The sequence below is a fragment of the Pholis gunnellus genome (genome assembly GCF_910591455.1).
Source record: "Pholis gunnellus genome assembly, chromosome: 9".
Classification (NCBI taxonomy): Eukaryota; Metazoa; Chordata; class Actinopteri; order Perciformes; family Pholidae; genus Pholis; species Pholis gunnellus.
In genome coordinates this window covers 14,475,115-14,500,471 of record NC_136535.1, presented here as the reverse complement: position 1 = coordinate 14,500,471, position 25,357 = coordinate 14,475,115, and the positions used below count along the sequence as shown (strand labels likewise).

General features: G+C 44.6%; 1 protein-coding gene across 1 annotated transcript; it reads right to left on the bottom strand.

Moving 5' to 3' along the window:
* Positions 1-1,195: 1,195 nt before the first annotated feature.
* Positions 1,196-24,981, bottom strand: npas1 (neuronal PAS domain protein 1; the record flags this gene model as incomplete). The annotated part of the gene is made up of 11 exons (XM_079166131.1): positions 1,196-2,277; positions 2,375-2,487; positions 3,562-3,709; positions 3,952-4,058; positions 4,151-4,347; positions 4,715-4,827; positions 4,954-5,128; positions 11,536-11,625; positions 13,726-13,793; positions 23,096-23,334; positions 24,887-24,981. The coding sequence occupies 11 exons, from the start codon at positions 24,979-24,981 to the stop codon at positions 1,196-1,198; spliced, it is 2,427 nt and encodes an 808-aa protein (XP_079022257.1).
* Positions 24,982-25,357: the final 376 nt, after the last annotated feature.

The following is a 25,357-nucleotide window of genomic DNA, read 5'->3' as shown; positions in this document are numbered from 1 at the left end:
TTAGTGACCACACTTGCATTGTTTTCTGTTTTAACAGGATCACACAGTAAGTGTTAAGTGATGAAGTGCTTTGAGTTCACACCAGAACCAATTTCAGTAAGTGCTCAGTAAGACACAAAAAAAAATGTCCATTTCCATTTCCCCTCCTAAAAACATTTTCAGAAATATATTTCTTTAGAGAATAATAAAAAGGTATTTGGATCACATTGTACATCCAATAAAACAATGCTGTTTTGTCTGTCTAGACTAATTTTTCACATCCTTCCATCTGTTTTATCTGGTGAAAAGAAATTCAATACAAACCTTAAAAAGAAAAAACAAGAATATGGCTTTCATACACAAACACAACCGCAGCATCATACAGAATATACTATAATTAATACTCAGTTAAAGAAATTGCTCTCCTATAATCAAACAACAGAAATTGCGTCCTGTCAGCATTGCATTTTTTTCCCTTATATATAATGGAATGTCTGGGACTACATTATTCATATTTTTGTCCCAACAGTGTGCTTTAAGTATGGCTGACTGATGAAGATGTTTTTATCATTATCATTTTGAATCTCAATACAAAAACACCAGAGGGCTTTCTCCGTCTTTTTTAAGGGAAACCCTATAATCATATTCTCACCTGGATCCCAGTGTGATAGATGATTTGTATAATACTGCAATAATAAAAATGTATATTCCAAAGTCGCTTTCATTCCTACAGACAAGTGTCCATCTCGCTCTACAGGCTTTAGGGTTAATTGGGTTAATTGGAGTGACAGTGAGGAGGATGTGAGCTGAGGGTCTTTATGGTTTTATCTCTATATACAATATGGCTTCTCTGAGTGGAAGAGACACAGAAATCAACACAGTCATCTAGAGAAAAACACAGAGCAGAGTTCATTATTGTTGTAGAGACGGAAAGTCTTGAGGGACAACCAGTCAAAAGTTTCCATGTCCCGTTTTCTTTGAGAGTCACTGTCACTTGTCCACAATGGAGAGACACAATAATTCCCTATGGCAGCGACTTGTCACATATTTTAAATCGCAGTTATTCAACTCATTGTCCAATTAGTAAAGTCCTTAGAGGCTTAATGTCCTGCCACTTCTGTCTCTCCTGCCCTTTTCAATGTCTCTCTTTCTGGTCTGTCACTCTGCTCCGTCTTTCATTTTTTATCTTCTCCTCCCACCTCCTCCCGTCTGAGTCTCAGTCCTCCTCGGAGCCTGCAGCCCCCCTCAGTCCGTTCATACAGAAGGGCAGGCCGGAGGAGAAGGGGCTGTCAGACGGGGAGAAACCGCTGAAGGGTGGCAAGCCAGCCAACCGCTGTAGGTGGGGAAAGAAGGCTGGCGGGGGTCCCTTGTGGTGGTCCGAGCGTAGCTGCAGGCCATCGCTGTGTTCTATGCCGTGGTGGTGAGAGGGGGGCAGCTCAGGTGGAGCGTAACGGATAGTGCTGGGAGCGTAGAGGCTCTGAGGGCCCTGCGGGCCGAGGGCAAGGGGGTGGAAGAGGACCCGCCCCGCTGCGCCGCCTGCAGCCAGTCTCTGGAGCAGCTCAAAGTCAGGACTGCTACCTATACCACCACTGCTCCGAGTGACCAACCCCGACACAACCCTGTCGTCACGGGGCAACGGGGAGGACACGGACATGGCGGGAGAAAGAGCAGGGGAAGGAGGAGTGAACAACCCTTTTGGGGGGGCGTCGCTGCTGGAAGAAGAGTCAGGGATTGGAGTGGTGGGGCTGTCGCCGTTGAGGCTGCTGGAGGGTGTGTGTGCGTGCGAGGGTTGAGTGGTGTGTGTGTGGGAGGTGGCGGTCTGCGTGTGTGACCCCCAACGCCCCCCGTTGGTCAGGTTTTCATGTTCAGTCTTGATGCTGGGGCTGCCAGGCAGGGGAGACGGGGTCACTACGTTTTTCAGTTGCTGGATCACAGCCCGGCCGTTGTGCACCCTGCTCCCCCTCTCCCCTCTGGTGGGGGTGTCTCCTCCCCTACTCTGTTTACCTCCTCCACCGTCTTCCTGTTTCAGTCTGTCATTGTTTCCCCCCTGGTCCCACTCTGTCTCTTCCTCGTCCTCCCCCTCGCTTTCGCTCGCCAGGTCAGAGGAGGCCGATACACTCTCCTCTGTGTGACGGAGCTCCTCCAGTCTGCGACGGGTTTCGGGAGGAGCACCCTCGGGGTCGGACCTCAGCAGGCGCTTCCTCCTGTCCTCTGATTGGATGGCAGCGGTGGTAAATTTCTCTCTGCCTTTAGTGTCGGGGTCACTCTTCCCCGCCGAGCTCTTCACTGGTTGCGAGCCTGAGGAGGAAGGATGATAAAAAAAGAGGCACAAGAAGGTGTTTATGTGTGTCAGTGGGCATCATGGGAAGGTACAAATATGTGCGTAGCATCCTACCTCGGGCCTGGGGGGAACTGTCTGTGGGGGACGAGCTAACTCGAAGTCGCTCTGCTCTTACATTCTCCGGTAGCTGCAGTATATCCAGGGGAGTGTCGGGCAACTCTGTTCGACTGGATGGATGGATGATATTAGAAATAGAGATAGTTAGACAGACGGATGGATAAACAGACTATGACAATTTAAAAAGGAGAAAGGGAGGGAGAAAAGCTGCACGTATACACCAATGATCATCCACCACTTAAAAGCCACTTAAAGCCAAAAAAAAAAAAAAAACACTATTGCTGTGCTGATTTGAGTGAATACTTAGAGATGGAAACAACATATAATCTGCCTAATAACAACCTCCAATAGCCAAACTGCCCCTTGTAACCTCCACCTAGCACATCAACCCAATTCTCTAAACAACAGCCCTTATCACACAATACACAAGCACCGACACGCAAAACCGACAGATACACCGCCCTTCAAGACACACACACACAAGGACCCACTCAGCAGCCCACCTATACACAACTAAGCTCAGACAAGGAGGAGGCTGTTGGAGAAGTTAATGAGCTCTTGTAATTACAGCACTAATTAACTAAAACACCATTCAGCCCCAAAATTCTGACATCCATTTGTTGTAATTATATAGCTTCAGTCCAATTAGCATTGAAATTCAGCCTACTTGTTTTTGTCTCTGCCGTTGTGCACACATTTGTGTTATGTACGTGCGTGTGTACAATGTGTACATGTATCTTCCAAATGTGTGTTTGCGTCAGTGTCTGTCTGGGTGAATATGTGTGTGTGTATACAAGAGGGAAATAAGGGGAAAAGCCTATTTTGTTGAGGTTACTGCAGGTGTTGTGCCTGTTGAGTGAATAAATAAAGCCTTAAACAAAAATAATACTACATTTAAAGTGAAATTTGAACAGAAACAAAGGTGCAGAGTCTTGGAATTTCCTGAATCAAAGCCTCCTTATAAGATCATGCCTGCCAATTCAGAGTAATGACATGAAATAGTGAGTAAGTAATGCTAAATTGCTGTTTACAGACTCTGCAGAGTAATGACTTTTACTTAAAACTATTTGAAGAAAACTGTAAAAATAAAGAAATGGTTAGGGTTAGAAAGGAAGTGAATATATATAATATATAAACTCAGTTCATACCAGCAGTCCTGGAGCACAGGCTGTGGTTGTACTGACCTCAGAATGTAGTTGACCCAGATGACGTTGCGTTCATGGGGGGCTTTGTGGTTGATGGAGACGGTGGCACTGGACTGGATCCACAGGTAGCCTCCTCTCCTCTGGAGCCAACGGTAGTAACCGGTCACCACCTGGCCTTTCCTTAACACTGACAGGAGATGGGCGGAAGACGGAGAGAAAGGATGCAAAACAGGACACAGGAGAGAAAAAGGACAGGGAAGAAGCAAGTTATTGGTTTGGCAGTTCATGATGATGGCAGCAGAGGGCGCCTATCACAACAGGACAGGATGAGATTTCAACTGGCTCTCCCTCGCAAGTTCAGACCCTGTGTAGAATGAGGCGGGTGGGGAGGAATTACATATACTACACATGCATATAGATTTGACTCACAGTCCTCATGGCTCTGCCGGAGGTTTTCCAGGTCTTCTACATGGATGAAGTGGTAACAGGTGTGTCCCACCACCTCTGCTGGGGTCAGGTCCATATACTCTGAGATCCTGTAAAGTCATGCAACAGAAATACACTAATTTGTATGTATTCAATGTCCATACCTCTTAACCTCAACACACGGAGAAAAAAAAACCCCTACCTGTTCTCACAATATGTGACCTGTAGGTCCATGTTCACTCGGAAGACAAACATTTGGCTCTCCATGCGGACTTCATTAAGTGTGGAGGGCGGGAGGGTGTGTGCCAGCGAAACCAAACCAATCGGTCGACGCACTGAGCGTGTGGAGCCCGGCACAAGCGCAGGGCGGCAGCGGATCCGTCCTGTCACATGGATTACCTGGCAAACGGAAGACATCAGTATGTACTCGTTTCACAGGACATTTTTTTCCTTGCTAGACCTTACACAATCCAGGATATAGAACATAACAATAAAAAGCAATATTCAAAGGTAAAGAATGCAGCGGCACAGGCATTACAGCAGTGAGTGCAATAAACAGACTGTTATGTGCAGCGTTCCAGTGTAAAATAAGGTCACAACCATAAAACACACTGAAAACGACCAACTTGACAGAGCTATAAAACACTCGACCTGTAAAACAATATGACAAGACTCTTCTTGTTGTTTTACCATCCCAAAAACATGCAGGTGAATAGGAGTAATACAAGGCATTTTTTCAAATTATGAGAAATAATTTTCTCTGTACCTTGTATCCAGAAGACTTGACATGCAGGCCTCTTTTGGTGAGCGTGGACTTCATGCGGATGAAGTAGCCGCGGTCGACAGGCTCAACAGCAGGGGAATGAGGACTAGACGGAGCTGTTAAGGATGAGAGAAGACGTAAAACTATAAAACATATCCATCCTACAGGATTTGTCATAAATTCAATTGTTTTTGTTTTAGTTGTTTTGACGATGTAAATTTAGTTTTGTAGATTGAAAGTACCGGGTTCAGGGGTACCAGCCAGGGACGAGGTGGATGCGGAGCTGGAAGCGCTCTCGGGGCCCGTGTGACAGCCGGCCTCGGCCCTCAGATGCGGCCTGATTCCCAGCCGCTCGGCCATCTCCACGTGGTCCGCCGGGTGGATGTAGTCAAACACACTGCTGCCGGTCACCTCCACCTGGAGAGAAACACATACACTGATCAAAAACTGAAGCTTAGAGCACAAACGCCTGCACATGAGCGCCCACACACACACACACACACACAATCACACACAGGAAAAAATCAATATAAGTTATGGCAGGAAAATGAAAGCACTGCTCTGGGTTACAACTCAACAAGGATTGTACCGGTTGTAAGACATTCCCACGCACACACACACGCACATACATTTAAGTCCAGTCTCAGAGGACCAAGTGACTTCAGTATTACACAAATAAAACCAGGGTAGATAAAAATCAATTGTATTTGCTGATTAAAAACAGGTGAACTCCAAGTATCTCCAAAGGTCACATTACTATTCTTCTTATTCCCTGTGTCCCTCCCTTCTCCTTCATTCAGTAACAGTCTATCCCGGCAGGCATAAAGAGCAACGCAACAGCTCATACAGCTCTATATGATCCTATCATCATAATGCATCACAGTCGCATCTCTAATCATTTAAAGGTAATAATGGCGCTGCTCTTGCATGGCATCCATAAAAGCAGCACAATCGGAGCAGGCGTGATTCCATCTGAAGCTGTATACATGATTGTGTGTGTGTGTGTGTGTGTGTGTGTGTGTGTGTGTGAGTGAGAGAGAGAGAAAAAGTAATATGGGAGAGAGAGTATGCATGCTTACACGCTTGCATACAGTTTCTATTACATCTGTGAAAGTGTGTGCGTCTGTGCATGTGCGTGCCAATACCATTCCATCTGATAAAGCCGTGGCTGCAGCAGCCTCACACCCTTGTCTGTAGGACACAGCCATTTATTACCGGATTAGAGCCATTTACTGCAGGCTTTATGGGAGCTTCAGCAGGCCCTCAAGGACATCACAGCCGGGGGAGAGGAAGGAGCGGGAACAGGGAAGGTGGGAGCAGAGGAATGAGGTGGACGATGAGTGAACGGAGAGGGGTATAGATGGAGGAAACCCCAACGAGTGAGGGAGGATAAGCGAAGGGGATAGAGGTTCTTAGCCCCAGACATGCAGGGCTTAATCTCTTGAGGGATGTCCTGTTTTTGGGAAATTTGCCACCAAACATATAATTAAATACTAGGATTTGATAGGCACCATATGGAGTGATTTCCCAACATACTGGAAAACCTACCGTTGCTACCTTTGACATATGTACCGAAGCCAAAATATAAATCAGATTATTACTTCTTTGTCCTAAATTTGATGGAGATAGCATTACAGAAATTGATCAAGTCAAGTGTGATTTTGAGTGACTCATAAAACCACATTAACTGATACAGAGAGGCTCCTGTAGTAGCTGGCAGTTTGCAAAGACCTTGCTAACTTTTGAGCGATCCAATCACACATGGGAAAGATTTGATTTCCTTTTCACTTGTTACATTAGAGAAGATAAAGATACTCTTACTTCCGTTTCATTGACTTTAAAGTCAGCACCTGCAATAAGACATATTTTGGCCAATTGTGGGCAGCGAAAACAAGTTATGAACACAACATTGACATATCTTTCAAGTTGTAACTTGTTAGCAACAAGTTGCTTATTTTAAACAGTAGTTTACGGAGCAACGTGATCATTCATTTAGATTTGTGTTTCTGGCCAACTGGTGAATCTTAGTCCAATATTCGATCTCCTTTTAGCTCTTTTTTTGGTCTCTACCAACTCCTGAGGGATATATATATCAGGCTATTTAGCTGCAAAATATTCCACTGTGTTCACCTGCTAGTTGCTAAATGTGTCTATATGCTGTTTGGTACTGAGCAGGTAGTGTATAATGGGTTTTTCTAGCTTTGTCATTGAACCGAAAACAACACTATAAGAGCGGTGAGAGAGAACCAAAACAGTAGAGTTGCAGACGGACAGCTAAACAATGAGCTGAAATTCTATGAAACTCTGTAAAGTTGAGATGAGCAACAGATTCAATTGATAAATAATGACTGTTTGGTGTCTTAGTTATCTATAACTAATAATAAAGGCCACCATGTGTTTTCAGGTTCTGTCATATTAACATCTTTCTATTTTTTTTATATTTTCAGGAGTACAGTGATCACCATCTTGTGCTGTTTTGTGTATTTTGTTCTTGCTGTTTGCTGACCAGCAGATGAGAGTGATTTGAGTTGACTACTGCCTCTTAAAGAAATGCCTTTTCAGTTTCACACTGAAGATCTTGTATAGATCGAAACGTTGCTTTGAAAAGAAAAAAAGGACCAAAAAACTATGTATTTGGAGCATAATAGTCTGCAGAACTCCTTTGTGCTCTGCAGCGAAGTCTTTTTGTTGTCTTGCACCTGAGTTTACCTGGATGTGCACACACTTGGTTCCTCTTCCATAATGTTTATGGTCCTAAAAGATATCCTGTGTATTAAAAGGGTTACATGGAAAGCTTCACAACAACCTCCCCGAGTATTTTTTTCTCTCTTTCTGATCCCTCTTCTCTTCATTATGCAGATAAAACGTCAGCAGTGTAATTACTAGGTGCTGGATTTTTCTGCCGCATTCCTTTCGATTCTGACATCAAAACTGACTCGTCCATTAATGTTTAAAAATTAGGAGTTTGCATCTACGTATTAAGAGGCTGGGTATCTGACAAGTAAGTGGACTGGGGTTTGGTTTGTGAAACTCTGGATGAACCATGTTGTAAGCATATTTATGACAGATTATATCAAGATACGTCTGTCTGTGGTCAAGGTGTCTGTGTTTTATGGATAGCGATTCCACTGCAAAAGGAGTTCTTGTCATTGTTTAAACAAGGACTAAATTTACCTCAGAACACTGGACCAGCCATCTGAAAGAGACACAATCCCCTGGCCCTGTGGTATTGGAAAACAAGGTAGAGAGACAAACAGGTCCTTATGGGCTTTAACGGGCTTAAGACCTATCCGAATAATATCACTCCATCACAGGCAGGAGGGAGGGATTGAAAAAAGATCAGACAGAAATGAGAAGATGAGAAAGAGACGGAGCGATTGAGAGGATGAGTCAGGCTCAGACATAAAAACAGGTATAGAATGTGGCGCGAAGGGAAGACGTGAGGAGAGACCGAGATCATTCAAGTCTCTCCGAGTGTGTGTGTGTGTGTGTTTGTGCGTATGCAAGCACACGGCGCGCCTCTGTTTCCCTGCGTATGTGACTAGACTGTCTGTTTTTGTGTCTCCACGCGTCATTGTGTGTCATTGTTTGTGTGAGTAGTTGTCTGTCAGTGCACCTGCGTGAACCTGCTTGTGTGTGTGTGTGTGTGTGTGTGTGTGTGCGCAGTGTGCAGACATGCACGTGCATGTATGTATGGCAGTGTGGTGGGGGTGAAGGGAGGAGGAGGAGGGCAGCAAGCAGGGGAAGGAGAGACATGATATAAATAATAGCAGGGGGCTTTAATATGTATGAGGCATCCGGGCAGTGGTCCACAACACACTCTCAGCCCTCAGCCCTCACTGACTGATGGGAGAGGAGAGAGGGAGGGAGGGTTGGAGAGGGGGGAGGGGGGAGGGGGAGCGGGGGCTGCATACTAACCATTCCCGGATCAATTCTCTCCTCCCTTAATCCACCATCCTTCCTCCCTTCTCTTTACCCCATTTATCCCTTTTCTTTATTCTCCCGGCCCCTTCCCTTACTTCTCCATTCTTTTCATCTCTCCTCCCTCCAATTCTTCATCTGCTCCGGCCTTTGTCTCCTCTTCTTCAACTCCATCTATCCATCTCTTTCCTCCTCTACCTCCTTCGCTCCTCCTCCCCTCTTCTGCTTTGTGGCATTCCCGGGTTTTATCCCCGATGTGCTTCCGGGCCCGGAGACCCGGTGAGAAGAAAAATGATACCTGCAGGCGCCAGGGGAGTGGGCGGCAGGCTGTGCCCTTGGTCAAGGTGCCTGACCTGGGCTAAGCCGGCTAAGCAACCCCCCTGTCAGGGGAGAAGCCCAGGGTGTAAGCCAGGGCAGAGGGGTCAGACAGGGGGACAGGAGACGGCAGGGCAGGGGCGGTCCACAGGGGCGACATGCCCTCTAAAACAAACCACCAGTTACACTTTTTCACTCAGAACATCATTTGTTTGTCTGTCCTTCCTCTCTCCCCCGTGTCCGACTCCACTCGCCAACAAAGTGTTTTCGTCCTCTCCCTCCCACCTTTCCTTTCTCTCTTTTTGAATATTTTTTCTTTCTCGTCTTAGGTGTCTATAAACACACTATATCCTCCCTCTCATGTATCCCCCTAACTCATCTCAACTTCTATCTGCCCTTTCTGGCTGTCTCTCTTTCTCATCATAAACCCCCCCCACCCTGCCCGCCCGCTCTCATCTTTTCAGGAAGGTAAACGTGGCGTTGTATGTTCAAGGTTTTGAACGTAATCTTCGATCATAAATAATTTCATTAGAATGCTGATGGTTCAGGCCCTGTTTGAGTAGATGTGATGGGTTAGGCCATCTGCTCAGCTGATAAGAACAGCTCTGTTTTATTAGCATCTCCACCAAAGCCTCGGCTGTCTTGTTTACCTAGGCAATCCCAAGGCGAATTTCATTCCTTCTGCACATTTAAACTCTATTTACACACTCAGACTCTCTCTCTCTCCTCTTTACCACTGTCTCTCATTCTCACCCCTTTTCCACTCCTTTGTTTTCCTTCTCTCTCATAATTGTCTGCCTGGTTCTTTATGTTTCTGTCCGTATCTTCCTTTTTTTTGCTCCATATTCAGACTTCCACCACTCTATCTTCCTTATTTGTCTTTGCAAAGTAAAGACCCAAGAAACTCCATGGCAGGTGCACACAAACAACTCTCGTCCTGGTCGCTCTATTCAAACAGGATGGGTTTGTATTTTTTTCTCAAGTCATGTATAATACAAACTTGCATGCCCATATGTACATTAAACAAGTTGTTATCGTCTCCATACTGGCTGTGAAGAGAACTCTTCCTAATGTGTTCTAATAAGCAGCCTATGCATGTTGCTGCCGAAGCTGATGTGCCCGTCCTGCAACATGTAAGTGTACGACCGAGCTATCGAGGCAACGAAGATTGCATACAGAGAAAAACTGTGACTGGTCTGCTTGTGTTTTTCCCCACAAGTTTATTATACCAGTACAGATAGTTGATATTGAATACAACATTAAAAAGTTAAATCTTGTTTTACTCCGTGTCAGTACACAGTGACATTAACGTGGTTACATTTGCAACAGAGCACATATTTGACCACACCCAACTACACTTTATGCTACAGTTACAACCCCCAACTTATTTGAAAAAGAAAACGAAGGTCAGTTATGCCGTATAAATCAAAAGGTAAAGGTATCGATGGTGGGACTCCGGTTAATCCCTTGTGTCAAATAGCTAAAGATATCTGCCATCTTTATTCTGTGAAATAAAAATGCATTCTAAAGTTTAGCAGAAAGTAAAATAAGGCAATCTGAGTCAGACAAACCAAGTGAATATTCACTTGGTCCTTGTTGTCACATAATGTTTATGTGGTGTCCTGGAAACAAAACTACATGCAGTCAGCAGGAAGTATCCCTCTGACAAGGCTCAGCAATGAAGCTCTGCCCATATTATATTGATACATTACAGTCATTTCATACTAAAATAAACTTTATCAGATACCCACTTGACTCTAGAATATATTTCCACACAGAGCGAGGTCTGTGGTTCCGAGGTGGCCGAACAGTGACCAATGAGCCTTCAATTTACATATAACATGTGAGTATTGTACTAAGGAGATAGAGTAGAAACACTTCCTTCCTTTAATGTAAACGTGGGCAAACCCTCAATCACAGCACATTTCCACATAAAAAAAAAACACATTTTCTTCCGTTATTGAAACACTAACTTCCCTCTTTCTCACCCTCTGTCGTGCTCGTACCAATTCTTCTTACTTCGAAACATCTCTCTCTTATCACACCTCTCCTCCTTTCCTCCCCCTCTCTTTCTCTCTCCGGCTGTCTCTATCTATCTTCCCATCCCCCTTGGTGTTTTTCCCCCTCCCTACAATCAATGTGGCTTTTAAGATGCCTATCGATTTGTTCCCCTAGACAGGCCCAGCGCGCTGGGGCGACACTTTGATTGCTGGGCCAGTAATTACTGTTATTATTTATGCATCTGGGCAAAATGGCAGGACTTAACATTCACAGTACAAGAGGCCACAGGCAATCAACAGAGGTGAGCACCTGGAGAGGGAGACAAGGCGGTAGAGAGAGGTAGACAGAGAGTAGCATTGCCCCCATGAGAGTTGCACTCCAGAGATGAGCGCGAAGAGTGCAGTCAAAGATATTCACACTCACACGCGCGCAAACATACACACACACACTCCAGGGAGGGGGATATGAAAGCGTAAGCAGAAGATAGGCACATGTGTGCAAATGTGCTTGTATACAAAGGATTATTCCAGTGTGTGTGTGTGTGTGTGTGTATGTGTGTATGTGTGTGCGCAATGAGGTCGTCTTACCTGTGAGAGTCCCAGGTAGATAGAAACTGTCTCTGAGATGTAGAGGAAACGTCCCTCCTGACTGACCACGAACACAAAGCCATCCAGGGACTGTGCATATAAAAAACACACATCACACACATACACAAACACACAAACACACAAACACACACACACACACGAAGGCAAACAGAAACAAGACAGACAAATTAGAGCAATTAGTGTGTATCGAACAAATTACAATGAGCTAGAGAACAAACAACCCGTCACCCCTCGGCCTCTTCTCTCAATTCACAAACACACACACACACACACACACACACACACACACAAACACTCATAATCATGTGCACACACAAACACACACACATGCACAAATGTGAACAGACACGAAACAAGGGCCTTCGATGCAAGCTGCAGCTCCACACAACAGCTGTCGACAAGGCCTGCATAACTAAACACACAGAAAGCAGCACAGAGACAAAAGTACCACATGTGCGTGCACACACTCACTCACACACACACACACACACACACACACAGTCAGACATTTAGACAAGCACACGCACAAACATACATGAACAAATAGAGCAAAGAGACATGAGAAACTGAGCTTATAGACTGGAGCTGTTTCAATCAACTGTAATAAACTCAGAGTCAGAGCATCATCCTGTAGGGCCACACACACACACACACACACAGAAGTAAACACACGCCCAGACACTGGTACAGACACAGACACAGATAGAACCAGAGTCATTATAGTCTGCAGTGATTCTAATGAGAAGTGAAAGGTATACAGCCAGGCCATTAGAGAGGACTGCTTCAGAGAATAATATTAATCGTCATAACAAGCATCCAGGAGTGAGCCGACACAGCCTCAGTCTCACACACACAGACCAGGGCCACTTTGCTCTAGAAGAATGATTGCTATTTTGGCGGCCCAGTGCTTAAAGTGGCAGAGGTAATTTATGCAACTGACACATCCAGTATGCAAATGTGTGGCCGGGGTGTGGGGCGTCGTGTGTCGCGGCGAGGAGAAACCAGCCGCCTGAATGTCGGAGAACTAAAGTGCAATTATCAGGCTATTACGGCGGGAGGACGGCTGGGAGGAAAGAATCATACAGTTTTTCTGGAGCGTTAATTTGATTTCTATCAGCGCCGTTCCCTAAGCCTCTCTTCCTCTTTAAAATGCCAGAGGAGAGCAGACATATGCAATGTTTCTTTGTTTTACCACAACCTTCTCAATTATCAGCTGCTATTCTTTTTGTCTCTCTCTCTACCTGTTACAACTCCCGCCTGTTTCCTGCTTGGCAAATGTATTTGTTCAATTCGAAGGCCTTTACATAAGACATAAGGCATTAAGTTCAGTTTAGCTTTTCTTCAGCCTTCTCTACTCTCGTTGCTCCCCCAACCATCTCTCCTCCCTCAGCCTCCTAAACCTGCAGTGTTACCTTCATCACACTTCCTCCGAGTCTTTGTCTCTACATCCTGCACTTCGTCATCCCTGCAGCCCCCCTCTGCCCCAGAATCCCCCTCAGGCTCCATTCATCTGTCAGTGCAAACGGAGGCATTCTTTGGCAGCCAGCGATATCGTCCGAGCACCTGAGGTTTATGAGATGTGTGGGTGTCCATGTGTGTGTATGGGAGGGCATGCCATAAGGAGTTTGCTTGGAAATGTATGTCTTGAGAGACTGAGGTAGGAAGACATGAGCTGGTACAAAACTGTGTTCGCACACAGCACCTACACACCGTAGCACAATGCCGCCATTTACGTGACAAATGTGCTTCTCTGTCAAGGAATATACTTGATCAAATTGACCCTGTGATCCATTCTGAAAAACAAAGGTTTCCCTGCATAAACATTAGAGCATAGCTGGGTAAGGAAAGCCATAATAGATTGGAAACCTTTCAGATAAACAGACGGATTATGTGTTGATTTATGGTTCGAGAACATTAAAGTTATCCTAATTCTCAAGATGAATAAACCATTTAAAAATCCATTGTACTATCTGACCATTTTCCCAAAGCCGAAAACGGGGCAATTTGACATTTTTTGAGACGTGGTTTGCACAGGATGGAGAAGACAAAATACTCTCACAAAGCCACCACAGTGAAAACATCACAAATACATCACGTGAACACATGTAGTTACATGATATTATAATCATTACAGAAGACGAAGGAGGGTGTATGTGCTGTGGTCTTTACCTGCAGGAGGTGCGCCCCTAGGTGCTGCTCAAACATGTCAGTGGCTAGAGAATGAGATGATCGTCTTACTGCAGAGAGAAAGTAGACAAACACACATCAGACACTGACTGACATAAACATGTACTTGATACTACATGTTCAAAAGCTTTGAGAGTGATCATCAAAAGTGTCATTATGAAGGGACTGTCTTAAGATTCCTGGTCGCTCTTACCACTCAGATACAAATCTTAGTTTTCCATCTTAAGTACCGATTTGAGACGGTATCTGTCAAACTACCACATACTACACTGCAGAGTGAATACATTTGCAGTTAATATAAAATACTTAAATATATAAGAAATACATATTGCTACGCTTTAAATAAAAAATGTTGTAAAAAGAGCTTTTGAGGGGAGTCTTGCTGCATGTTGTTCCTCTCTCTCCTCTGATTGTCATCTCTCTACTTATACTAAAAAAGCTTAAAGATTGGTTTGTTTGTATCCCTCCATTTTGTAGAAAGTGAAAGAAAGATCGCAGCAGGAAAAGAGATGTATAATGTGGAGCTTGTTTTCTCAAAAACTGAAAAACTCCAAGAAAAGCTGAGTATTGTAACTCAGTGGACATTTACAGACTTGTAGGGATCAGGAAGGGAATATCAATCAACTTGGCAGTTACTCCCCTTTCTGATTGGGTTAATATAGATATGTAATTATACAAAATGATCTGCAAAGATGACTTGTTCATCAGTGACTGTAATGAAGTTGCATCTCAGTGAAGTATGTAAATCTGCACTGAAATGAAAAGCAAACGAACAAATCAAGTCTGATAAACAGAAGAATCGACCGAAGCGGCTGCATGTCTAAAAGAAACTGAGCATAAGGAGAGAGTGCGATGTGACGCAAACCACTCAATTGCCTGCAGACACGCAAAGAAACACACACACATGCACACACACACACACACACACACACACACACACACACACACACACACACACACACACAGTGTCTGCATCGCCACTCTTAATGCATCCCAAACACAAGCTATCAGAGCTGCTTCAGTGCCAAAGTGGTGCTGTTTACCAAGGCAATTACAATACAAATAGAGTTGGAGGTGGTTAGGTGGGGAGGGGGTGTGAAGATAGGTACGAGAAGAGCAGAGAGGGTACGGCAGGGAAAATGAGAAAACACTAAGGAAGGCGAGAGTGATCACTTTCTCCCAGGCAAACCTGGGCACGAGGGGCTGCAGTGACGTGGAAGATTAATTTAGCAATCAGTCCTATTTACTGTTTTATGTCAAAAAGAGTGGGTGACAGTGTGTGTGTGTGTGTGTGTGTGTGTGTGTGTGTGTGTGTGTGTGTGTGTGTGTGTGCGCACCAGCGAGTGTATGATTGCAAAAGCAGGGACCATACGTGAGAAGTAATCTCACTCCCAACAGGGCTGCTTTTGAACACAATGTTCCTTATCCGGCAGAGACAAACTATGTATGTGTGTACGCGAAATGTGTGTACAAGAGCATATGAATGTGTGCATGTGTGTGCACGACTTTAAGGATCATCGGATATCTGTGTGTGTGTGTGTGTGTGTGTGTGTGTGTGTGTGTGTGTGTGTGTGTGTCGCTGCAAGGCTGAGGGAAATCAATACACGTTATGACAGGAAAATGAAAGCGCTGCTCTGGGTTACAACTGAACACAGAGGGAGGGTCGGAACACACACACACACATATATACAATCACACACACACATATATATCGCACAGCTGCCTGCTTGTGATGTGGGTTCGGTGAATAGAGGATGGAGGCATTCCATTAGAGCTATAGAGACACACACACATACACACACTTCAGGAATACACACAGCAATGAATTCTCATGCACAGACTACACAGCGGCAACATGCCCTCCGATTAAACAACACAAATAGCCCGCGCACGCACACACAAACTCACACACACACACATAAATACAGAGTTGCCGGACAAAGCCACAGTGGCATTGTGAGATTGGGGTCCCCCTGTGTGACAGAGTGTGAATATAAATAAGGCAAGTCCATTCAGGGCTATGAAAGGGGGTCTGGTGCTGGGACCCTTCAGCCTAGCCAGTCACTGCCTGGAGGGGGATGGGGAGCCCATCTCGCTCTCCGCCTGCCTATCAGGCTCCCTTGTGGGGCTGCGATGGAGCTGCAGCGCTGGGGAAGTCTAAGGGAAGCAACCCCCATCATGACCATATGAGAATGACTCTAAAACAAATGCACACAGGCACACACACACACACACACACACACACACACACACACACTGTGATGTTAGTTTGTGCGTGCCTCACAATTGAAGAAAAAAAAAAAGACAAGGAGTGTGCATGTGTGTCTTGAGTTTCATGCCAGAGATCCCCAGACGAGTGAAGGTGATGGCGGGCGATCAGTAGTGCTGAGTAGTGTCAGCATGGTGAAGGAAACGCTGGATGTGACATGTGGCCAGGAGGGCTGACGGATGAGTCTACACACTCACACACACACACACACACAGACACACACACACACACACAAATACACAGAGGACCATTTATTAAAGACTACCAGGGTACAATAGGGCAGCCAGGAAACCAAAACACTGGACCTGGTGTGTGTGTGTGTGTGTGTTTGTGTGTGGTTGTGTGGACGCATGCACAAACGTGTGCACATGTGAAGAGAGAGAGAGTCTCACAGCGGTGTTCGTATCTCACCCTGAGAACAAAGATCCTTCTGTAGTGGTGCTGTGAACCCTTACTTCTATATACGGGTGTGTGTGCGGGGGCCTTGCATGATTCCGTTTGTTCCTTAAATATGATCAATTCTAATTATATACTGATTAAGTGTGTAGAAAATAAATACAATTATCTTATTTCTGGAGTTTTGGCCCTCATTCCTATCTGGAATAACAACATTGTCGTCACAGGGTTAACTAAAGAGATCTGAACCAGAAACACGAGCAGTCAGATAATCAGACAGATTTTAACAAACCGACAGTGTAGCCAGATTATACATTTCCAACTTGTTTTGTAGTTAAAACTGCAAATGCATGCAGCCAAAATGTTGGTAATGATAACACCCAATGTAGCCGACTTATTTGGAAGAGAAAACAAAGACTTCCAATAAAACTATTGCCTAAACTGTCCCATCACACTTTACGTCCTGCTTCAAATTTGACCTCCCGCTCTTATCGTAGTTAAAACAGTTTTCTTATGCAACAAGCAGTGCATAAAAAACGGCTGCATGAATCTGTATCTGTAAGTGGTGAATGTATGTCCTTCCTCATAAATAATGTGCAAAGACAATTTTATGAATAAATTGTGCATTGTTAACATCCATGTTTGCTAGCTTGCAGTTTTCTTCGTTGCTGCCTTGTGGTCAAAAACTCCACAAGGTAGCTTTAATTTGAGGGTAAAATATGTGATTTGGGTTATTTCCTAATTGAATCATGTCATACTTTCATCTGATAGTCATGTGAGCCAATTGCGAAAATTACCCTTACTACCTGCTGGGCTCTGAATAGACCACTTACAGTACAGACAGAGGATTTTGAAAGCACTAGTGGAAATTTAAGGTCTTTTTCAGCCGCTGAACTACATTACAGTTTTACATTTTTGCCTCTCAGTTTACGCAGATATCAAACCTATTTTGACCAAAACCTAGTAAATAGACCACGTGTATCTACATTCAATAGAATTCAATAAAAGAAAGTGCTTTGTACCGGTGACTACTGGGCAATAAGCGTTTATCACCAACCTTCCGAGTTTTTAGGTAATCAGGCTAAACTGTTGTTTATATCCTGTCTGATTGTCTGATGACTCATCTCACTGTGTTGCAGCATTGTTGCCATGTTCCCAGAGCTCAGCAATTATCACCGCCATGAGGATCATGCAATCGGTTGCTTGTTTGCGCGCGTCTGTGAGTGAGTGAGTGAGTGTCCGTGGCTAATCTTGCATTTTGCTGCAGCAAACTGCATAATATATTTGCGTGCCCAGTTATAGCTGCATACACAAAGACCTCTCGTGGTTGCAGAGACTCACTTTCTCAAAACACCTTTTAATGTTTTAAATGTTTGCTATTGACTGCCTGCTCCTCACTCACTACTGTTAACTGGCCCTGAGTACATCGCCGCCACTCAGCCACTGCTGCATGGGGAGAAAGCTTGGTGAGTTTCATTTTTTTTCTTTTTCTTTTGGCAAGATTGAATTAAATGTATATAACGACTTGGAGCCGATTGCCTGCATACATTGCCGCTTGTTTTTGAGTTTGAATAAAGTGTCTTTTTCCTTACAGCCCTTTATTGCCTCGACAGACGGGTTAACCAATTGTGGGACACTATTGAATGCACCTTTCTAGTGACTTTGGTGACTTCAGTGTTATAGACACAGTGGACAAAAAAAAGAAAATAACATACAAGTTGAAATGAACTGGAATTTTCCTTTTTTAATTATATTTGTGAATATACATTCATATTTCGTACTGTTGCTTCTGTCCATGCATGTAATTTGATTGTGCTAGTGTACAGACCCGGATGCAGACCCTGAGGTCTTTGATCGCTCCTTTCTGTCACACTCCCGTTTCATTAGCTGCCCAGGACTCTGCTGCAAGGTTTAATTTCATTGTGGGAATAGGAGATAGAATGGGCCGGGCCCCGATCGGACACGTTAATTATAGTCTGACTTGCAGGTCAGTTCTCGGGGTCTCCCCAGCGCTCCATGAGAAGAAAAGATAGAAATTTAATTTGAATGATTTTCATTATACCTCTGTCGAATACATAATTTAGTCCCAGTTAAGTCCTAGAGTAATGGCCGCACACGCGCACACACCTAAACATCCCCCTACCCACATGCACATGACCATATACATGCACATCGTCCTTCTCTCCACCCCCACAGTGTCAACCTTTTAAACCAGGTTAGGATGTTACCATGGGAACCAAACAGATAACAGACGCACTGAACCCCTCTTTCCTTCTACGTAGCTCCCTCTTTCTCTGTCTTCTTATCCGTCTTTGCCTCTCAAGTTGGTCTCTGCAGCCGTAGTTTCACCCTTTCAAAACAAGAGCCTGATCACCTGCCAAGTTGTTTACGACCATCCAAATGTGACGTTTGGGCTGTTCGACAGACAGAGAGAGAAAGAGTGACCCTAATCGCAGCGTCCCTCTCTGGCGCAATTATCTTCTCACTCTGACATCCATCCCTCCCTCCTTCTCTCTATCTCTCCTCTATCTCTCCATCTCTCCCTCACTCCTTTTGCGGTCGAACATAATTTGAGTGCAATTAACTTCCCTTAAAAGCCCCGGCTGCTTTAAACGCCGTGAATTAGAGGGGAGGCAGATGCAGGGAGAACGCAAAGAGGTGGGGAGACGGAAGGGAGACGAGGGGAAAAAGAGGCAATGAAAGAAAGGAGACGAGAAAGAGAGGGAGCGAGTGGAGGTGGAATGAAAGTCAATGTCACCAACGCTGGGGAGGAGAGAGGTGTGTTTGACCTCACTAACAGAGACAGTAAAACACTTGAGCTGGCCCTGTTGCTGGCAGTGAATTGTCATTGTACTGTACCTTGTAAAAGGCTGAGGGGGTTCTCCAGTTGCCATATTGCACCTGTTAGAGGTTGAGGTGCTACAGACTCGCGGAGAGAAGATTTATGCAAGTGATATGGAAGCGTACTCCAGGGTGTGTCAGTACACAGTGACGTCACAGTTGGGCGTGACGAAGACACGGGCCAACGTTAAAGTTATTACCAAAACCCACGACATTAACATCAATCACACTGAACAGACTGAACTTCGGATTCATGTTTGACCTTCTGTACTCAGCGGAGTTGTGCGCGCACCTTTTTTTTCCTGTCCAATGAGATCTCTGCAATTAGTGTAGTGAGTACAATCTTACCGCAACCGATAGAAAATAAGGCTCTGGTGAAAATAAACCGGAATAATCCTTTAACGGGACATTTAAAAAGGCAACTGTACCCCGAAGCAAAATTTGCTCAATAGAGACAGATTTTGAAAAATAAATGATTACAAATAAAAAGGGTTTAGTCCTTCAATGCGCTGTGCAAATAGGTACAAACACACACACACACAAACACACACACACCAACGGGAATGGGAATGAATATCATGGGTCATTTTCCTTTTCCTCCCTTCAGCCTTTCCCTTTCGTTTGCTCCCTCCTTCCATAATCGGTCTCTCTCCTCCTTCTTTTCCCCCTCTCCTGCTCTCTCAATCTCTCTCTCGTTCTCTCTGTGAAGGTCATGCAATTGATTTTCCTCTGTCTATTCATTTTTCAAGACTGGCTTTGAAACGTGGGAAGCAGACAAAAGCCACATCGGCCCCTCCCCTTCCCTCCATCCCTCTCCTCGCCTCCACCTTCCTTCCCTCTCTGCTGGCCCTCGCGCGTCCAAAAACCCTCGGACAAGAGGGAGCGTAGAGGAATGCAACTCACCCACCCTTTACCCCCTCTCTCCTCACACTCCTCTCCTGGTTCTCTCTTTATTCCTTCTACATTTGTCCCCTCCCCTCCGCTCTGTCCTCCTCTCCCTTTCAGCTGGATCTCTGACCACATTCCACTAACGGAATTAAAGTCATGCATCACACTTAAAACCCTGCCAATGCATTGTGGGTAGACTTGTTCAAACTGATGTCCAAATTACCATCGCATTTTCAGCCCCTGGCCCCGCCGAGACCGTGTGACTTGCTTGTAAAAATCTCCAAACATTTAATAAAATACTCAAGATATCAGATCCCGACCTATTGGAAGAAATGTTCAAGATAATTCAGACTGTAATACCGTTCGTAGCTGACATGCGATTCGTTGTGTTTGTCCAGCGCCTCGCAATTTTCTACGACCTTCGCGTAGCTGCTGCAGGATTCTATATATTTACAGTTATGGATCACATTTGTAGGAGAAGTGCTCTCATTGTAGTGTAAGCAGCATACCTCGCATTTGTCTTTTTGCCACACTTCCAGTTCATGCACAGGACAGCACGGCTAACTGCACACCTACTTTTCTAAACAGGTATTTTCTATCAAGGCCAAACAAAAGCCTCGAACACCGAGGCAAAAACAATTCACTACGCGTAGAGCTCAGTCAAGGCCACAACTGCGCATAAGTGCATGGATATCACTCAGACAGTCACATTGTGCAGTGCTGCACGGCTGGTTAGTTATCAATGGATCCCAATGGATTCACCCATAATAGCATTTGTGATACTGTGGTCAAAGACTGGGCTCACTATGTCAGTATTATAGAGATCTCTGAGTGGGATACTTTTAGTCAGATACGTATGGCTGGGTATCTAACCTCAATACTTAGTAAAAGTATACACTGAAAACAGTATGTAGCACTGAAAATTGGAAACTGTTAAGTCGGAGAAATGAAGACCGTGAGCCTAATAAGATGATGTGTCTCGGGTCCATGCTACCTGCTGATTGTGTACAGTAAGTGTCTTGTAATTTCTGCAATTGGCATACCAAAAATCTATGTACCTTACTTGATCAATGTGCACAAAATGATTCAGTACAAAAACAAGTGACAATGGATGCCGATACCTTTTCATGTTAGACATTTTGACATGTCAGTAGGAAAAGCACAGGTGTAAATTAAATTAATGTTGGCTGAATTCCATTTAGCTGATTCAGTTTCAGGGTCCTGGTATTGTGTATGCAGGCTCACTTTCACATTGACATTTCCCATAATGCAGCAATAGCGTCTTTCCTTTAGAGAATCCCTGTCTGGTAAATATCATGTCTTTCAAGCTCTACACCCCGACTTTTTAACACACTTCCTCGGGTATTGCACTGGCACCACTATTTATACTCAGCCCAACTTATTATACTATTAAGACTATTGTGTCTTATCAGGTATGTGTGGTACATATTGTGTGTAAGCAAGTCCCACTCAGTGGGACTCACTCACAAAACATGCTATTAACATGACTGCTTTTTGCTCACATTACCTCAAATTCGACAAGAACAGGCATGAACACACTCAGAAGCACTCACAAACACACACCTCTAATTGTACGGTAGCTGCATCATTTCCCCTCAGTAATAGTAGCAATTAGACAGGCTGTATAATTACACTGTCCTCGTTATATAGTTAATTTCTGTAATTACAAATCACACCAATAGTTTCCTCCCTCTTTCTGTAACATCTATCTCACACACATTCATCTCACACCAGCCTATGGAAAGTCTTTATGAATGTAATGTAATATATGCACATGTATGTTTACAGGCCTCAGAATGAACATTGTGTTTGTGTCACACACACAGCACAAGTAATTACAGTCGCCAATAGAGGACTGGATTTTTTGTGGTGGGGTGTCTCTGTGAGCGGGCGTACATGGACTTGGATCGGGCGGCTGAGGATTGCTTTTGATTGGAAGAGATATGTGCGATGGATGCATGAATTTCAGCGGTTTCTGTCCATTGACGACAAACATCAGCAGATGTATCTCTGCCGTGTATTTTTTCTTACAAGCTTCCTTAGTTTAGAAATGATCCTCCAACCATGTGTCATTTACCTCTGCATACTTGCGCGTTGCCATTGTCAAAGTCCATGAAAAGTGTAAATATTGAACAAGTTATAAAAAAGGGCTGTAAGCAGGATTTTAAAAAATGAGTCCATATCTCCCCCACCCCAAGAGAAGTTTGAGCAGACAATAAAAGGCTTGTATTATTTGGATTTTTATATTTTATGCAATTATTCACAGAAATTTAATTACCCAACACAAAGATTCTCAGAGGGAGTAATGAGGACATGACCTCAGTGTCTTCAATAGTAGATATAACTGTGTTTCCTGCTGAATGGGTGTTCAGACAGAATGCAAATCAAATCAAATTTTAGTGGTGGCGTGTTTGCATACAAAGTAATTGGAAAGATGCGATTGATTGACGCAAAGACAAGTCTGTGCAAGTAGTTGTAACGCCAGTGAAAACTTGCAGTGTATCCCGAGGCTTTATATGTATATTTCATGAACGTACAGAGACGAGATGAAGAAGGATAAAGACCGGAGGGAGAAGCAGTGATTTTGGCTGTAAGAGGCTGAGCGGAACACAAACACGCAGGCACACTCAGTCAGACACGGTCAGTGCGTTCGTAGCTAGCTGCCTTACAGCTAACATACAGTTGGTAAATTGTCTGTTTAGGGCAATAAAACAAAAACGGGCCAGTGGTCAGAACTGTGCTAATGATGCAAGGCAAGAATTGCTTCATGTTCTGTCTGAACACACCTAGTTTTAGGTGTTGATACATCCTCTCTTTGGTTCTAAAAAGGCAATATTACAAATGCAATCAAAATCAATTTCATGTACAGTGAACTTTAGTGAACCAAAGCAGTTTGCTTCACAGTATTTCTTTACTGTATTTTTCCCTTTTTCTCACCTTTTCTGCAGTTGTTGTCTCCCTCCCTCAGAGGGCTCCAGGGTGGGTCTCCTTGGCTGGCAAAGGTGCGCATGTGCAGGTAGCTGATGGTCAGCCGGATGACTGAGGCCTTGTCCAGCTGGCTGGTGATGGCTCCAGGCAGAGGCAGCATCTTTGCCAGCTCAAAGAACTCAAAATTCTCCTTCCCCCGCCGTGAACGAGCCGCATTGCGAGACTTCTCTTTACGCAGGTTCTGGAGACTGAGAGGTGAACAAGGGGAGGGGGTATTAATGGGAGACATAGATGAACACAGGGAGGAGAGAAAAAGAAGAGAAGGCCAGAGAAATATTCTGGATCAGCTCTGTGGTGGGAGGAACAAGTAAGGTGTGTCATACAATGGCCAGTTACTGACCACCTGTTGATTGATTCATGCTCTGTATAAATGACCTGAGCATCAATCTAGAAACGTATTTTAATAAATACAGTACATGTAATGGTAATGGCTCCTGAAATTCAAGTAAAACAATCTCCCTTCTGACCCATTTCTTGCAGATTGGCCTGTAATTACAGACAAACTCCCGTCTTCTACCTGGCAGAGCAGAGTCCTAATAATGCCATTTGCTCCACAATCCATATGTGAGCACACACACACACACACACACACACACACACACACACACACACACACACACACACACACACACACACACACACACACACACACACACACACACACACACACACACACACACACACACAGTCTCTCGCTTCGTATCTCTCACTTCTCCTCCCTTCCTCCCTCCAACCCCTCGCTCTCGCCCTACCTCCCTCTCTCCCTCTCTCTCATCTGGTCCCGGGCTAGTGAGCTGAAGCCGTGATTGAGGGATCAATAGGAGAGGGAGGGGCAGAGTGACAGAGGGGGGCCGGGGCTCAGGTAGCCTGTCTCTCTGATTGGGTATTGACTCTCTTCAATGGGGCCTGAGTGGTGGAATTATGTTGTCACAGCCACTTCACAATTTGTGTCGGTGCTGCGCTGGAATAAAGTGTGTTTGTGTGTGTGTGTGTGTGTGTGTGTGTGTGAAAGAGACAGAGACAGAGAGAGAGGGAGCTAGAAGAGAAAGAAGAATCTGCCTTTCTCCCTTGTGTCTGTATTGTTGATTCTCATCCTAAGAAAGACCACCAGTGGTGTGTGTGTATGCATGTGCTTGTGTGTGCACGTGTGAGCGAAAGAAAGAACAGAACAAAGAAAAGGGCTGTGCATCGTGTGTGTACATATGTTTATATCTTAATCAGCTGACCCAGTCGTTGTATTTCTCCCTGCTATTCTCGAAGTGTGTTTGTGTGTGTGTGTGTGTGTGTGTGTGTGTGTGTGTGTGTGTGTGTGTGTGGGTGTGTGTGGACTCATGCTGCCAGCCCTCTGTAACATCTCATTATTATACTGCCTCGACCCCAGCCACCGAGAACAATCAATACACACACATTGATTCTGCTTAGTTTTTATATCCGCCTTTAAATGACTGCCCATTAATAATTCCAGCCAAATTTACTTAATCTCCCACTAAGGGGAGGGGATTCACAGCTCTGACAGGATTGGCAGGTGAGCAACAATGCAGGTTATATGTAGCACTGAAGAGATCGGACTTATGTCTTCTGGATTGTGTTTCATTGATAGGAAATTCTTCTTCAGGCCGTCAGTGTGTGGAAGGGTGTTAATGCATGGATTTCACCTTGCAGAGATTAATTCATGGGCATGCACGCAGGCTTATACAGTATCAGCCTGTGAGTGTGTGTGTGTGTGTGTGTGTGTCTCACCAGGGAAGGGTGGGTGGCTTGGCCAGTAGTCCTTGTAGGAAATCCCACTCCACACTCACACACTTCCCCTCGCTGACAAACGGCATGGTTGCCATCCTTCTCCCAATCACGTGCCGACGCCGCTGTTAACGAAGGCTCTGATTGGTTGAGGATGTGACAGACTCAGACCTGGAGATCCACGACAGACGGGAGGAGCATAAAGAAAAAACAGAGAAAAAAATAGTCAGTTAAGGAAGTCAAGGAAGTATAGTTCCCCAATATTCGCCATAAAATAGTTATGAACTACCTAAACGTTTACAGCGGACAGCCTTTGATTCTTTCATACGCAAACGTGTTTCCATCACAATATATTGCATAATGTATTTTTCAATGAAATACTTTTTAAGCTTGGAGTGAGCACAAAGCCTTTTTTTAATTAAGGAAATTATGACATAATATCTCCATTTGCAGTTTCCATTCAGCCCTTTTAAT